General features: G+C 41.5%; 1 protein-coding gene across 1 annotated transcript in view; it reads left to right on the top strand.

The window, feature by feature from the left end:
- The window catches only part of LOC132998623 (protein diaphanous homolog 3-like), a 144,800-nt gene that overhangs the window by 99,341 nt on the left and 28,187 nt on the right, over window positions 1–17,272 (top strand). Inside the window, exon 27 of the mRNA XM_061068351.1 lies at window positions 348–410. Within this exon, the coding sequence (XP_060924334.1) occupies window positions 348–410 (63 nt within the window). The remainder of the gene's footprint in view (window positions 1–347; window positions 411–17,272) is intronic.

The following is a 17,272-nucleotide window of genomic DNA, read 5'->3' on the forward strand; positions in this document are numbered from 1 at the left end:
CACATGGTTGCTAGCAGCACGATGCCAGAGATCCACATCCTACATCTGTTTGATGTTTGGATCTCAGTAGTAGAGAGTACGTATTCTTTTTATGTCCTGGCTGTCTTAAATCTAAATCAAGGAAGTGGAAGAACAAATGCATGCTGTGAATCCAAGATGGGATCTATAAATGTAGTGAAAGGATTGTCCATTAAACTTTAGTGGCAATTGACAGCTTTGCCTTTACACAGTATCTCTTGTTCATGAACCTCACAGCCTTTAATTCAGCCAGTGAATGTTGAACTATCTTCTTGATCCCACTTAGTTCTGTACATGTTGGCATTATTTGTTCACTGCCCTCCTTTCAGAAAACCAGCATCAGACGATCAGCCCCGGCTCCTTCCGCCAGGTTCTCAGGCCTGTTAATCATGGTAAAATATAAAAACTAACAAGGCTAAAGCCTCAAGCATGCTGAGCTCCGTCTTCTGCTTGCTATCGGGAAACCACCTTTGACATCTTCTTGCATGTGATGCAAATTCCTCTCAGCAGTTCATATGTCCTGCTTTTTTGTGTGTGTGTTCAATGACCTTTTCATTTGTCCCTTTACCCTTTTTTTACCTTGTCTCTTGCCTTGCCCTCTGCCTTCTGAAAGTGTGAAAGGCCTTCCTTTGCTGAAACAGTTTGAGGCAGTGCCATGAGCCGCCTCTAAGAGTAAGGCAGAGTCAAGATTTCTTTGAAAGCAGTGTGTGGGCTGTTCTGCCGGCTCAGTTTGATATGGCTCCTTAAATAGTTAAGCAACTGCAGCGTTTTGAGTTCAAACCTATTGTATGCTTTTGAATGCAGCTGTGCTCTTTAACATTTTCTTTAACCTCATATGAAGGAAGGTAAGTGCCCTAGGACTTTGTTAGGAGAATAATGTTTTCTACTCTTGAATCTCTCACCTACATGTATAAACTGTATTTATTTGAAGAACATTGAGTATTTGTGCACAGAGATCCAGCATACAGACATGGTAAAGTTGATGTAAGCCACTTGTAGCTCAGAGCGCCTAAGGAGTCTAGTGTCATATAGAAGCACCAACGGTATGTGTGTCTAACTGTGTGACTTCCTAGGAGTGAAGATTGGATGGGATACTAATCATACCAAATTAAATTGTCTTGTATTATTCATAGTTGCAAACACATATTAAACTTTTAGCTCTTGCTAAGAATAAACAACGGCTTTTTTCTCTTGTCAAAGGTTTTTCTACAATCATTACTGAGGCACTTTAAAAAAATGATGCTGTAACCGTATTACCTCTTATTACTTGTAATTGGAATCCCAGTGGGCTGGGTACAGGCACACATGAATAAAATTATTCACGCTCAATCCACCCTCATCATTGATGGCAATGATAAAGGGCCTTGCTCTGTTGTTCTGCTACGACTTATCTGAAATTAGATTGGAAAGGGACGAGGGGGAGGGAGATATACAGGGTGGGAGGAAAGAGACAGATAGAGGTGGCTGTAACATAAGAAATGGAGAGAAATGGTGTGAGGAAGAAATATCGAGCCAGTTGGTAACGGAACAGAAGGAATAATGTGTTTTGTTTGTGTCTGTGAGAAAAAGTGTTTATGAGAGGCAGTCACTAAATAGAGAGCAAATGTATTAACAGGAAATTAGAGGAAAATTTAAATCATGCCACTCTGTGTTCGTGTTGTGAAAAAGACTTCACGTGGGTTGGACAGGTATGAAAGTCCTTAAAGGCTGCAAGCCCAGCGTCCCCCTGCTGGCAGCTTTAAACATGGCCTTGTTGACTAATAACACTCATGGCTTTAGCCTGTCACTGCAGGCATCATACTCACTGCCAGCCTCCCAGAGCAAACACAGCTAATTACTTTCCTCTGCCCAGCCCCAGCTCAGCCCTCTCAGTGCCCATTCATCTTAATTTCCCCCTCTCTGCCATCTGCCTCCTAAATAACACTCCTCCTCATTTCCCTTCCATCCCAAATCCCTGCTGTCTTCTTCTATACTCTCTTGGTCTGACAATGGCCCTCCCCTAACATAATTGCCTTTTATTGGTATGGAGTTTCTCCACCTCTCCTGCCTCGCTGCTCCACTCCCGTTTCCCTTCCTTCTTATTCTCACGAGGAGATCCGGGCCTTAATTGCCTTGGGTTTAGTTGCTGGAATCGGGGGAAGCCCACAGGGTGCTCTCAGTTTGGTTGAGAGGTGATGACGTTTGGTCGGCAGCACAAGCACTTAAACAGCTGCTTTCACTTTCTCACCGCCCTACCACCTTCTTTTCCCACTGTTTTAAATACCCTTTAATAATTGATCTCAAGGGTGTTGATACACTTCAGTGGAGCAGCAAAGAGAGTTATAACAGAAACATCTGCACCAGAAGATACTGTAATTAGTAGTGAAGGGGAGAGATTTGAATGGCCGATCTGAACATGCCTGGGATCGACAAGCTTTTGCATCGAGAGAGACTGAAGTGCACGAGTTTGTTGTCTGCAGAAACAAATAAGATGGCTGATAGATGTGCTCTCCAACACAAGACTTTAGAGAGACTGTAGATTAGTTTGATTATGGCTACAGTGCTTCGTATTCATGATGAGTGTGATTGCCTCACGATAGAAATGGGAATAAAAAAATTCCTTGCTGTCTACTTCCCTTTTGTCTGCACATCAAGGTGCGAACACTGTTCCTTCCCTTCTTTACGCCTACTCTTCCTTCCTGCTCTCTTTGCTTTTAGTTAAGGTCCTGTCCTGAGTTTTCTTAGCTTCCTCTGTCTCTCATCTTGTCTCGTCTCTCCTTCCCTACCCCTAAATTGGCTCAGCACACTTTAACTTGAGCCAGCAGCTAAGGTGTTTAGCTTGGTCTGCAGACTCAGCGCACACACACACACAAACACAAAGTGCACAGACACACACGCAGACTTCTGGGGGATGAAGGTAAGCAGGCTTTGTGGGGGCTGTGGTCTGGGTTAGGATAAGGCTGAGGGGCTCTGGGGCTCCTCGACACTCTAAATTGGATTGGGCTCCACAGAATGATGGATCGATGGTGGTTAGCCACACAGGTGTAAGAGACTTATTGAATCTATAAAGCAGCCATGGCTTTTTAACTGTGTCCTTCCTAAAACATCTCTCCAGGCTCTGTCTTGTCATTTCAGACTTCTTTGCAAGCCCTCATCACAGCCTTGCTGTCTCCCAAGCTGGCGTGTGCATGCACATGTTGAGGGGGATCAAATAACCACTGTTTCTTTCCTTCTTTATGTGCATTGTGTTTGACGGAGAGCGAGAGCCTCCAAGTGTGTAAGACAGCACAAGCCAGGGGAACATTAAGTGTGTGTGTGTGTGTGTGTGTGTCTGGATTGATCCATTATGGAGAGAGTGGAGGGAGGAGCTGGAGCTGTGAATGTCTTGGTAATGTCTCAGTCTTTAGGAGCAATTACTTGAGATGTCTTTAGTGACACTTGGCCTAACAATTATCATGTGTGATATACTTTAGCTCTGAACTAGAGCTTGAAATTGATGTAAAGGTCATTTCAAAAAGTCAGTGAACTCCTTTACCGAATGGAAACAGGAGATGTTTTTTCCTTACTCGCACTAAAGAGCGTTATGGTTTCCACCCAGATCTCAAGTGCAATGCATTTGCTGAGTCAACTTTATGACCCCTTTTTTCTCTTTGAATATATGTTTCTATATATAATGTGAGAACCTTTGTTCACATAAGCACCTTTTCAGTGTAGACTTCAAATGGCTTACAAATGGTACTCTGAGATGACGGAATAGACTGTGTATTATAAGGGACGTAGACTCAGGGGCCAGATAGTGAAGCCAGTGCAGAAGTGCTTGAAACATATATTCTCCCGAACATGAGACCAGCAGAGAGCGAGTCCAATGGTTGCAAGAATAAAAGTCCATTTCTGAGTCTGAGTAAATGACACTACTTCTCACTCGAGCAAGTTTATAGTCTTTCTAGTTTTCTTCAGTACAGCATGATATTCAAATTGTAAATACGGTCCTGCAGGGAGTGGATGCTGTGATATTGACATCCAATGAGTGCAGGTGCGGGTGGGTCTGCGGTATCCTTACAATCGAAATGGTTGACATCACAGTGGGTTGCCACTTGATAACAGATTTAACTTGAGACTCAACGTGTGTCTTTCAAAACTGTGCTGCGGAAAATTATTAGGAAAGAGTGCGGGAGAGTGTGAAGTTGAAATGAAAGTCAAAAAAGTAGGATACATTTGCTCCCAACTATGTGTCTTATGTGCTCACATGTGAGACACTGGTGAAACACTGCCGCTTCCTGAGGCGGGGATATACTCTGGTGGAGTCTGCTCTTAGATGCTTGCCTTTTTGATTGGGCCTCTTACAGACTGTGATATGTGGATTCCACTGCAGGCTACTGTATCCTGCAGATTGCGTGTGTGCTTTTTCGTTCCTCTTTCACATCTGTCTCTTCACATCAATGTCCATTATGTGAGAAGCTTCCAATCCTCCCAGAGTTCCTGAATCTACTCTTTACTTTTTGACTTTGTTTTGTCTCTGCTTTCTCCTCCCTGGCCTTGCTGCGTTCCCTCAGACTTGACATGAGAAGAAAAACAAGGGGTTATTAAATCATTTCAGCGGGCTGAAGACAAAGAGGGGCACCGACGCACTCCTCCCTGGATCCATTTGAATTGATGCTTCACGTCGTTGTTGTAAAAGTGTACCTGTGGAAGTTGCTGATTTATCTGCATTTGATCATAATATATCATCCGCACATCACATACAGTCCCTGTGCTTTTCATTAAAGTGACAGATTATTGCTTCCACTCCTGCACACAGTGTTCCCTCTCCCACTTTCATAAATACAGGCTCATGCATACATGCATAGAAATCATCAGGTTAAACCCTGCGTTTTAATGATGCTCGGGCAGGAGGTCATGGGCCACTGCTGGGGTGGGGCATTAGTTGTGTCTGTGACTCGGACAGGTGTACTGCTTCCTGTATTCATGTCCACAATCATCTGGCCACTTGCAGTCACAGTGTCTCTCTCATCACCACACTTGATGGGTGGTTTGGATGTTTAAATGCTCTTGTAGACAAAGGCATATCCAGATGGGAAAGTGCACCTTGACCTGTCTTTGTCAGTCTGTCTGAAGTGCTGCACTGGGTGTGTGCGCGCCTGCATGTTTGAGCCCATGTGCACGTGCACTGAACAGATGGAGCAAGAGGGCACCTTAACTAAGTGGCTAGTGTAATTAGGTCCAGCCTGTGCAGCGAGACTTGTGGAATAGTAAATGAGAATAGTAGAGGGGGATGATTTCTTTTTTTTCACCTTTATTCAGATTTTGCTGAAAAAACTGCTCTCTTTTCCTTGAGTTCTCTTGTGCATACACACAGAGTTACGCTTTGTCACACATGAAAGCTGCCTAGTACAATACATTTTGATCTGCTGGGCACTTAGCTGCTGTTCTTGAGTAGTTGATGATTAATAGTGTGAGGTTTATTCTACTAGTTTCATGACTGAACCAGAGACTTCCAGGAACCTGCCCTGTCTAATCTGGGATAACTGGATGCTATTTATTTGTAAAACATTTGTATTCCCCATATATTCATAGAAAATATATTTCTGTCTGATAATGTTTGAAAACCGGTTATGGTTTTCCATGTATGCCATTGAATTTGATCACAGTGCTGTTTACTTGTTTTGTTGCCATAGAGACAAAGACAGGTAATGAAAAGTAGCTTTTAATGGCTCCCGCTTGTGCAGTTAAAGAAGTACTGCTTCCTGAATATTCATAGGTCCCTTTTAATGAAACATGCTGAATTTTGATGCACAACCATGTCGAGTTGTGTTAAAACTGAGAGTGACTGTATAATGTTATGCTAAGAGGCCAGGCTTAAAGCACCTCTAGCAAATATGCCCTTATTCATAAAATTTAAAGCCCTGTAATCCTTGCCTAGTCCAAAATGTAAGTAGGTGAAGTAAAAGTAAAATGGTGTGCCGTATATTCACTTGACTGGTCGGAGAGTTCAGTGTAATGAATGAGAGTAGATTGGAGGCACACACACACACAGCACCCGACTGTTGCCACTGAGTCCTAAATACAAAACAGATGATAACAGACACCCATGCACTCTGCTCCATGTTGCGCCGCTTTACATCTCACATTTTTAGCGAAGGCCTAAGCCGATCAGTGTCCTCAGATATCCACTTTTAGCTGGATTATGGGGAAGCTGGACTGTAATAAAGGCTCTGGATCGTTAAATAGAAAGTGGTGTTCAGCATGTCGAGCCAAGGACCCTAATCAGCCAATTCACACTGGCTCAGGCCCCTAGAAGCAGGTGAAACTGCTAAGGTGGGATTGCTATTCAGCCCGCTCCTGAGATCCTCCGCAGCTCATCTTTTAACATGCACACTGCTGCGTCTCTCCCGTCTGCTTTGACACGCACCTTAAGTGCAGGGAACAGATGCAGAAGGGCCGGCGGGCAAAAAGTTGGAAAATTTAGCCAGAATGTATTTAAATACTCATCTCAACGGGCTGTTTTTTTGTCCTTGTCAGATCTCCTATGTGTCATTGTTTTTTTTCTCCATCTCCCCTCTCGCTTCCTTTGTCTCTTCGTTTCTCGATCCCATTCTCTCAGGAACCTGTTACGTGCATTGATTGAAACTAGGCTCTTACATCGTACTCTAGTTAATAATGCAATGAGAAATGAAGTCATTTTCTTCTTAGCTTTGTGCTAATTAAATTTTACAGCAGCCTTATCGGCCCAGCCACACACATTCCTAGTCCTCCCACTTTTACCAACGCTAGCAGTCGTATCACCTCGCAGTCAGGGAGAGACAGAGCTGGGGAGATGATTATATGGAATTCTGTTGTTATGGGAGGTGAACTATCTCCCCTTTATATCTTTGCTGTCTACAAAGGGAGGTGCTTGAGTTCTTTCTCTGTGTGAAAACGAGCTATAGTAAAGCCCCCCCGCACCCCAATTCATCTTGCATATCTGCAACCATCTTGTCAAAAATGTGTGTTATTTTTTCATTTATTTATCTTTCACACAAGAGTGGTCTGACTCTGGTTTTGTGATTGAAGGTAACATTTGAAACTGGTCACGCAGATGGTTTTGGTAATAAAAAAAGAAAAAGAAAAGAGCAACATCTCTGTTTGCATGTGTTGCTATGGTTGCCACCAAGCTGTCTTGACTCAGATAAAAAAAAGAGGGTTTAGGCAGGAGGGATGAAGAGTGATAATGAATCGTTTAAAATTCAACTCAGCGGCCAATCTGTAAATGGTCTCATGTCATTCTCTGCCTGGAGTATATTCATATAGAACCAAGAACAAACACCAAGGCTCCTGTTGTTGACGATTCCCAGGACCACTCGAGCCTGTAGCGATAAAATTATCCCATTCTTTCGAACTGCCTCGTCTCTCTGTTGCGTTCTCTTGCCGTCATTTGTGCTGCCTCTCTCCACCTGCTATGTCTCTCTTCACTGATCCACAAGCTCTAAGTGCAACAACAAGAGTTTCCATGCCGACAGAGCAGGAAGGCCAGCCCTCAAGCAGCAGTATCCGTTTGATGCCGCATTCCCCTCAGATTGTGGGTCTTGGGCTCGTCCGATGGGCTATTATACCTCCCCTTCATGCGCATACACAACCCATTCACACATTTGATTGTATACAGCCACATGCATTCCCTTCAACGTGTACACACTCAAAGATGTTGCAGCCTTGAGGCCATGTACTGTATGTGTCTCTGGCCTAAAGAGCTTCATTAGTCTGGAACTAGCTTTGATTAGCATCCTCAAGGGTACAAATTAGCAAACAAGCTCAAGTGATCCTGTGAAGAAGGACTCACTCTGGGACCTTCTGCAGATATACGAACGCTTCACAAGCCTATGATTTTCTGAGTCATTCAAGAAATGACAATTTTACCTTAAATTAAGTTTTTATCTCCGGGCACATTGAAGGGTTCGAAGGCTGCATACACCGAAAACACGATGTAATGAAATACTCATTTATGCTATCACACAAGTGAAGTGAACTTGTTAACTTGTTAGCTTGAGAATGTGTCTGACATTACTATACTACACATATCTGAGTGTGAATAGCTTTAGCGAGGGCTTTAATAGGTGGAGATATAGCTTGTGCATGTGCTTTGTCCCAGACAGTTTTTCATTCAGGTTAAATTTCCTAAAGCTGCCGCCTGCTCTATAATAACCGTACTTGACATTTCCCACTCCTCCAGCCTGTGGAGACTAGCAGATGCTCTCCATTCCAGTTGAACCCATTAAGGCCCTCTCTTCTCTACTGCATCCACTGGCCTGTCCTTTGGCAGGGCCCTTCTGAATGTCAGAACTCACTGTTGTGCATTACAATAAAGCAGATACAGGGCAGAGGAGTAAGGGAAAGGAAATGGCTGCTGGCTGGCAAAGGGCATGGACAAAAAGATTATTTAAAAAAAACCTTTCCATTGGTCACTCAGTGCTTGTATAGCCAGACATTTTTTTGAATCATCTCCTGTGCGTTTGGCTGTGAGACATCAAGTTGCTTCACTGCAATAATGATTTGATGATGAAATTTTACTTCAATGATTGATAGAACTGATAAAATAATGAATAATGCAGCCAAACATTAGACTTTGAAGTACAAACAGATTAATGCTAAAACATGTATTTTCTCTAGAGATGTCTCCTTCATATTCGATCAGATCCAAATGCAAGTCAAGTCTGCATTATTTTGTATTTTATTTTATTGTAACAGTTGTGAAAGTGTTAAACTGTTTATTTAATATTATTATTTAAATTCATTTTTTTTTCAATCCTCTTTATCCCTTGTGAGATATATAGCTTTTATGCTCTGCCTCCATTGAGACCTCTCTTGTGCCACATGCTGCGCCTTGCCCTATTTAGGTCCATCTCCTTCAAGTCAGCTTTCATAGTTTGCCACCGAGTTTTTATGTGCCAGTCTCGCTTCCTTTTCCCTGATGGAAAGAACCTTTGGGATTCAGTCCTAGTCCATTCTGCCCCAGTGATCACATTCAATTTCATTTGATCTCCAACACCATGCTGTGGCACTCGGCCTTTTGGCTGTTGTCTTTCTCATAGTGGGAGATATGTAGCACCCCTGCTCCGCACCAGACTCCACTGTGAACCATTCACATGATTTTCTATCGACAAATGTTGCATTTATATTGTCTGTAGGACACTACCTTCTGTGTGACCATTTCTAGAGGGATTCCATATGCTCTCAGGATCTTCCATAGGGTGATACGATGCAAGATGTCAGAGGCTTTCAGAAAGTCAATGAAATGCATGTCTAGTGGGGTGATCCATTCTTCACACTGCTCGATGATGTTCTTTAGAGCAGAGATCTAATCTATGAAGGCCCATTCTTTCATGAATTCTGCCTGTTCTCGTCTCAGCTTCAGATCAACGGCAGGATACATTTGGTCAACTACCGTATGAAGACTTTAGATGGTATTGACAGCAGTGTGTTGCCACCACAAGTTGTCTTTTTGGTTAAGTTCAACAATCTGATTATAGCCCCCCCCCCCCCCCCCAAGTCTCCTGGTATTGCTTCCTTCTCCCAGATTTTGTTTAAAGATATCTGTGAGCAACTCTGTTGAGGTATGAAGGTCAGCTTTCAGTATCTCAGCATGGATCAAGTCTATGCCAGCACCTTTTCAACCTTTCACAGCCTTAATGGCGTACATGACCTTTTTCTTTGGGAGATAGGTGTCAATGTCAAGGACATCCTCTGCTGGGGAGTGTTAGCAGGGTCATCTGCCTCAGGGAATTTGAGTAGTTCGCAAAAAGGCTCTACCCATCTCGCAGTCTGTTCACACTCTGTTGTGAGTGTCTCTGGCCCTCTTGTCATTCCTGGTGCTCTTCTTCACCTGTCCTTTTCCTTGTGGGCTTTTTAGATTGCTCTCGGAGCCTGGGTGCTTTCTCCTTCCTCCTTGGCTTGATTTGTCTTTTCACTTTTCAAGCCAGGTCTGATTGATGCTTTCTTTTACCCCTTGTTGAGTTGACTGACTTCTTCACGTTCCGCTTTATACTATTAATTTAATCCAAGCCTCTGTTTTAAAAATATTATCTCTTTGACAGTTAATTTCCATCCAGTGTTACTAATGAAGTATAAAATGATATGGGAAAGTAAAACATATTTTGTAAACAAGCCTTACTAATTACCAGTCCAGTGGGAATATGGGTTAGAATTTCTGTCAGGTTCAACAGAAAAAGGGATTGACAGAATATAATGAATTATTTGCGGATTTGTGTAATAATCTTTTGAAAACTAAATGATAGAATAATTGATGGCTTTAAATCTTAATGCAAATTTTGATTAAATGGAAAAACATAATAATCGGGCTCAGCAGACACGATGATTGTTTTGGTTTTCAGGCCACAGCGTCTGTGGCTAGCCTTGATTTGTGTACAAACCTGATTATTTCTCTAAACGGGGAAGTAATTAGCCTGGCTAGTTTCAATGGCAATTATAATGTCAGACAAAGAGAAAAGAGGCTGTCTCTATCTGTTTCACAGATAGTTTTGCATTTGTCCACATGCTGGCTGCCACACACAGATACTCACCCTAGTACACACACAGATTCTAGTCAGCATGCATCTCTAGCCAAGCATAATAATTTATAACATTTCTTTTGATACATTTGAAAACCAGAATAATAGAAAATTGCTTATTGCTTCAGTGTGATTTTTTTCTTCCACGGGAAAATCTTAGTGCAGTTTGAGCCGGGATGAAGCTTCCTGTATTATTTATAATGTTTACCTAATTTCCCTCAATTTGAGTCCCGCTCCTAATTCTATTTCTCCCATTGTTACACACACAGATGCTAGTACTAGTTCCTAACATTTTTTCTCAAAAGCACAAATAAAGACAATATGCATATGTAGCTGTTCAACACTTAAATCTTGTCTCTTGTAATTTGTTTGTTTGTAATATGCCTCAGCTAGGATCACAAGTGAATAAATTAGAGTATGTTGTGCTTCTGAAGCAAGTACGCAACAACAGTTATTTACATTGCATGGCTATAGGCCTTTATGCAATAAAGTGCATGACACTTTGTCAAATTTGCAAGCAATATTGCTCAAAGATCATTCCCTAGGTGCAAAGCTTGTATTGTTGTTGAGGATCATTTTCTTTTGACGACAATGACACTTTTATAGCAGTGGGTACTGGGTACAGGCCCATTGGGTTCCAAAAAATCATAAGCAGTGAGGTCTGTAGGCTGTCTGAAAGCTCCGTGTACTTTCTGGTGTGCTTGTGGGCATACCTCTCAAGAGTACATCACAAACCCTTATTGCCTTCCATTCACTCTTTTTTTTTCACTCTGACACTGAGCTTATATCTCAGAGAACTACACTAGAACACCGAAAAATGCTATAGTGCTTTTCAAACGGGAACAGTGTTAGTCCATACATACATTTGTATCACTCTTTTGATAACATTTTAAAGTGATGAGTATTTATTGTATTCAGTGAAACTTTTATTTACCACAGAATATTTAATTTTTAAATTCAGTAAATCCCAAAAAAATGCTGCATCATCTAACATTAGAGTACAGACCAAACACATACAACAGATTCAAATTATCCAAATTGTTATGATCATCAATAGAGTCACAGTATTGTCTTTATTTGCTGACAAGATATAGTGATGCATACCCTGAAATCATGTAGTCACTCAAGTACTCACTTGTCAAATCTCTGGGATACTAGTGTCACTCATACTTAATGCGACACCTTTGTCTGGGAGACTGTTTGTAGCCTTGGTCGATGCTGGACAGTATTTGACCAGAGTTTGTAAAAGCATGATAATTGAACTTTTTTTTTTGATAATTAAAATGTCTAATGATAATACTTACCACCAGTAATTTAACTGTGGGAACTTTAACCATTTCATTCCATGGCATAATTACTTTAGCATAATTCCGAAGTAGAATTCGGGTTATATTGCGTTATTCCAATCTGAAATGCTTTTAGGATCATTCATTTCAACATTTGCAGTTATACATTCAAAAAGATCCAGCGTTTGATAAGAGTCCCTCCCTGTTTGTCTTAAAATAGGGTTGAAGAACAGTAGGATGGTCTTTCGTGAACTCTTCAGGATTAAGCCATAGATCCTTAGCTCTCTGACTTAGATTAGACTACAGTGGGAGGCTTTGAGAAGATAGGACAAAAACCCTTATTTGCTCTGCCAGCAGAGATACAGACACTTGAAGTGACCCTTGGATAACATCTATCCTTATTGTTCTCTTCATCCTACATGGACAAAGTGTAACCCAGACCACCCTCACGCTCTCAGGACTGGGAGAGGGTTAATGAACAAGGCTTATCCACCCAGGAAGGTTTTAGAGCGAAGGGGCTGTCTGCCTGTAAATCATCCATCAGCCTCTCCAGCAAGCTGAGCCGCAGCTCTGACAATAGAAGGTGTTTGGGCTGCAGCAGAGGGGACATGATTTATCAGGAAGGTGAGTGATTATGTGAAGCCTCGGTCCATGACACAGACGGGCTGAACTAAAAGATGATCCCATATCATTTCATGAAACATTCAAAGAATAGTCCATCTGTGCCTGTGAAAAATAGCCACATGGAGACACTGTGAATAAATTAGGTGTGGGTGTGTTTAAGTTTGAATAGTGCACACCGTAAAGGGTTCGACTTCAAAGAAGATGGCTCCTTCTAAAATAAATATATAATAGCCCTCGAGTGCTAAAACTGTGCTTGATGACTTGATGCCATTTTCTAGGTAATTACTATGATCACTGGCCTTCCAGCTTGTCACTCTGCTGTGTCACATTTTAAAAACATCTTGCTGGGAAAGAAATGACAAAATGTAGGACTTCTTCATTTTTTTAATGGATAATTATCTGTCTCAGGTGTTAGAGAGGGGGGGAATGATGCGCACCAAAATAGATCAGGGAAAGAGGAAAGTCTCTGATCTTCTCCCGGCAGTGTAGTGGAATCAAATAATGAAACATTTAATGTTAAACCCCTGTGCTTTCATGTGCAAATTCAACTTCACACATTGACAGTTCACGATGGCTCTGTAGATGACTGTTTTGGATCTTTCTTATGCCATCTTTTTGATTAGATTTAAGTCATTATCTTTTGTTTTGTCCCAGTTTCCAAGACTGAAGGCTCCGTACTTCCATGATGAAAGGGGGTAAAGGAGTTGACATCCACTTTAGTATGCTTAAATGATCTATTTGAATACCCAAACAGAGATAAATAAACATCACCAAACAGAAACACAGAACAGCTCACCTGCGTTATAGCTTTATCAAGATTTGAGAAGAGTGTTCTTCTCTGCAGACCCTTTGAAGCTCTGTCAGGTTGGATTGGGACAGGTGATGGGCAGCTATTTTCAGATCTCCGACGTTTGATTAGGTTCAAGTCAAGATTCTGGCTCAACCACCCACAGAAATTCACTGAGTTGTTCCTGAGCTACTTCTGTAGTTTCCTGGCTGTGTGTAAGGGGTCAAGTCAGCTGTGTGTTGGGAGGTGAAACTCCAGCCCAGTCTGAGTACCTGAGCGCTCAGGACCAGGTTTTCATTACAGATATATCTATACATTGCTCCATTCAGCCTTCCCTCAACCCTGACTTATTTCCCTATCCCTGCCACTAACACTATTCTGCTCAGCATCATGCTGCCTCCACTATGCTTCAAATTTTGGGTGGTATTGTGCAGGTGATAAATCGTATCTGGTCTCGTTCTGACATGACGCCTCAACTTAAGGCCAATCTTGGTTTCATCGGATCCGAGAATCATGGTTTTCACGGTCTCCGAGTCCTTTAGGTGTATGTTTTTTTCAAACTGCTAAGAAGGCTTTTCATGTCTCTGGAGAGGGGCTTATGTCTGCCACACCTGCTGTAGTTGTTGATGTCCCCTGAGTTTCTCACATCTCTACATCTTCGTAGCGATGCTAAGGTGAACATGGGGTTCTTGGTCAGCTCGCGTTTCAAGGCTCCTTTAAGTTTGGCAATGTGGCCATCTCTCAGGAGTAGTGTAGGGTACCGAACCCGGCACTTTAAGGGTACAGGCCCAATTACGTTGTTACTACCGACTTTTCCGAATAATGTCCAATGGTAAAATGAAATGTACTACAGGTGCATTAAGTCAAGGTGCAGCGACGTCTCAAAGATAATGAAGAGAAATGAGAGGCATCTTAGCTAAATTCCAAGTGTCAAAGCAAAGGCTAATATAATAATTGAAATTGAAAATCTTGATAATTGTCTTAAGTACTGATGGCACTGGTCAGTATGATAGGTTATTTTAGACTCTAAATAATATAACAGGCATTAATTAATAGAAACGTTCCTCTTATCTTGCCAAGCTAAGGCGAAGGTCCAGCTATGTCAAACAAACCTCACCATTCATTCATTGTAATAACATAGCTACAAAAATCTCAGATATATCAAATCCCAGCAGACAATGTACTTTTTTATTTGTGTGAAGTGAACCTTCAAGGTGAGGCACAGCACAGGTATTTTAAGTTGAGCTGTTCTGACCTTGTGCTTTGTGATATGGTTCCATACCGTATAGCCAGCAGGTGTTTTTAGGTAGGCATATAAGACCAAGACAGAAAGTGAAAAGGAGAAGGATGGTGCATGGATGCTGAGCTCAAAGAAAAAACAAATGCAGTAAACAATGTTAAGATACAGGTGTCTATTTCTCTTTTTTTGTCACTCTTCCCCCTCTCGCTCAGTTTTTTTCTGTCTCTCTCTCTCTCTCTGTACTGATGAAATTGCCAATGATTTATAACAAATGTCAGTGGCAGCCGCAGCAGACTGCTGTTTTGTCCCTGTCAGAGCCAAGTAGAGCCTGAGGCAGGCAGCTTTGCTTATCAATCAACGCCTCTCTCTTCTCTTCCACCATCGCTATCAGCCCAAAGCTTACTGGATCATCAGCTATCCAAACCCAGGGCCAATGTGGTTGTCATGGAGATAGTACCTTATGGGAGCAAAGACACCCAAGCAAGCCGGAAGTGTAACAAAACCTTCAAGGCATCACCCTGTGGACTGAAACCCTCTGTTTTTTGTTCAGGTTTGTCTGCGAGAACAATACCTTGTTGGTGTTTGTCCAGCTGCTTGAGTTACTGAATCCAACTACATCCTAACTCCCAGCCTCCTCCAGACTCCGTCCACTGAAGTGCAGTTATGCATGTATAATTGTAATAAACACAGCAAGATGTCAGATTGCCTGAGTACCTCGAAATTTCCAATTCACTGATGAGCGGATTCCAGGTGGTCGACAGTAGGTTTCCACTCATAAATCAGGCGGTTTTACCTTTCTTCTCTTCCTGCTGTACATCCACAGATTTAGAATTAAACTGTGATTTGCAAGCTCTGTGCATAACTCCCTATCATTAACACACTCTAGACATGGCATTTAGACACAACAATTTACTTTTTTCATTCCCTGATTATTCACACTCCATCGTTAGTGTATGCTCGGTTCTTGCTGTTAAATAACTGATGGATTTGAAAGGTCTTTACCTTGCAAGCACTAATTACTATTGCTGTTTTGTCAGCAGACAGTCATGTAAGGTTCTCGTCATTTGTTGCCACCAAAGTAACTTTCACACATGGTTTAAACAATGTTGCAAAATCTTTGAAAGGTTGTGAAAGTGTTTCAAGTGTGATTTGAGTAATCAATGCAAATATTTAAATCTTTGGACTGCACCTAATTATCTGTGGGTAACTACTGACATTTGTGTTGTTAAATGTCCAGTAGAAATTGACTTTAATGTGCTGATTGTGCAGCATCTCTAGTGACAAAATATATTTCAGAAATAACATTCTACTGTTGCTGGACAATTGAAGACGTTTCACCTCTCATCCAAGAGGCTTGTTCAGTTCATGAGGAGGTAAAATGCAAGCAAGTCCAGTTCCCTAAGTACACTTGTTCTTCTGCAGCTTTTGACGAGGATTGGTCTGCATTGATTTTCAGAACTTCTGTATTATTCATTTTCTGAAATGCAGACTATACAGCCGAGACAGAAAATCAAAACAGATGCACTTAAAGAAAATGACAGAATATGAACATATAACATACCCTTTTACACTATCAAGCAATAGAAAACATTCTCTAAAAGTTCATTAACTGATAATGACTTGCTCCTTTTTTCTGTTACTCCTCTTGCTTGTCGTCAACAATTACCAGTTCTGTCAAGGAGTGTCCATTCTCCTGTACCTCATTAAGAGAATACTGTGCCTTAGTAGCCTCAATTTAGCTTATTTTTTCCCACCACCTTGTCTATGAGCACAAGACTAGTGGAAGCAACACAATCTAATTATTCCATTTTTGTTGACTTTGGCTCTTCACCTGGTGTCTTGTGTTGTCTCTGTTCATTTTATCTGCATTTGTGTGTAAGCAAATAAGTATATAACAAAAAGGGAATCATTTACTCATGGGTTTTCATTGTCAGATTTAAGGAAAGTTTCATAATACCAAAATGGTTTCTCAGTGTTGTCATTCTTACTGTCCAAAACACACATGACTCATGGCAGGGACCGTTTTACAGATATGATGTCGATGCCTTGTTGCCTGATTCCACAGGACCCCATCCGATGTCTTTACGGCGCAGGGTTACGGGTTAGATGTTGTTTTGGCAGCGCAACCGAGATATACACAACAAGCAGGTGCTTGTGATATTATGGCTGATTTGTGAACATATGCATGCATTTGAGCACCATTGCGTAGCCATGGAGACAACAGACTCTGACTGGGGCACACTAAATAGAATGTCACAATGTAATATCTTACATAGTATTACATCTATCATGCATGAAAGAGGAATTTTTTTTATGCGCCATATAGAAAAGTTAAAGCTCAAATATTAAGATATGCTGGTCATTTCCCAGCTTCAATTTCCCCAAAGTACATAAGACAAGTGGAGTATTTCAAATCCTATTTAAACACAAAGTAATATTTGCAGGTCAACCCCGAGTTCCATTGCTTTTGTATTCATAAATATTAAAACCACTGTATTCAATAGTTTGAACAGACCACGAACCAGTTCACAGTCACATAGAAATGTGATTATAATGGCTAGGTGATATGAGAATCCCCAATCCATATATTCTGTGTCAATGAAAAGACAGCTTCCTAATAAGGAGCATCTATATGATCAATAACTTCTAAGCACTGACTAGACCTCCTCTGACAAACCCTCAGCCCCCACCCCCCCCTCATTTTCAAAAATCAAATGCCTCAAAAGACTCTTTGCTCATTCATCCCTGTTGTCGGCGAGAACATTTTTAGCATATAACCTTTAAAGAGATTGAATATTGA

Source organism: Limanda limanda, chromosome 3, assembly GCF_963576545.1.
Source record: "Limanda limanda chromosome 3, fLimLim1.1, whole genome shotgun sequence".
NCBI lineage: Eukaryota > Metazoa > Chordata > Actinopteri > Pleuronectiformes > Pleuronectidae > Limanda > Limanda limanda.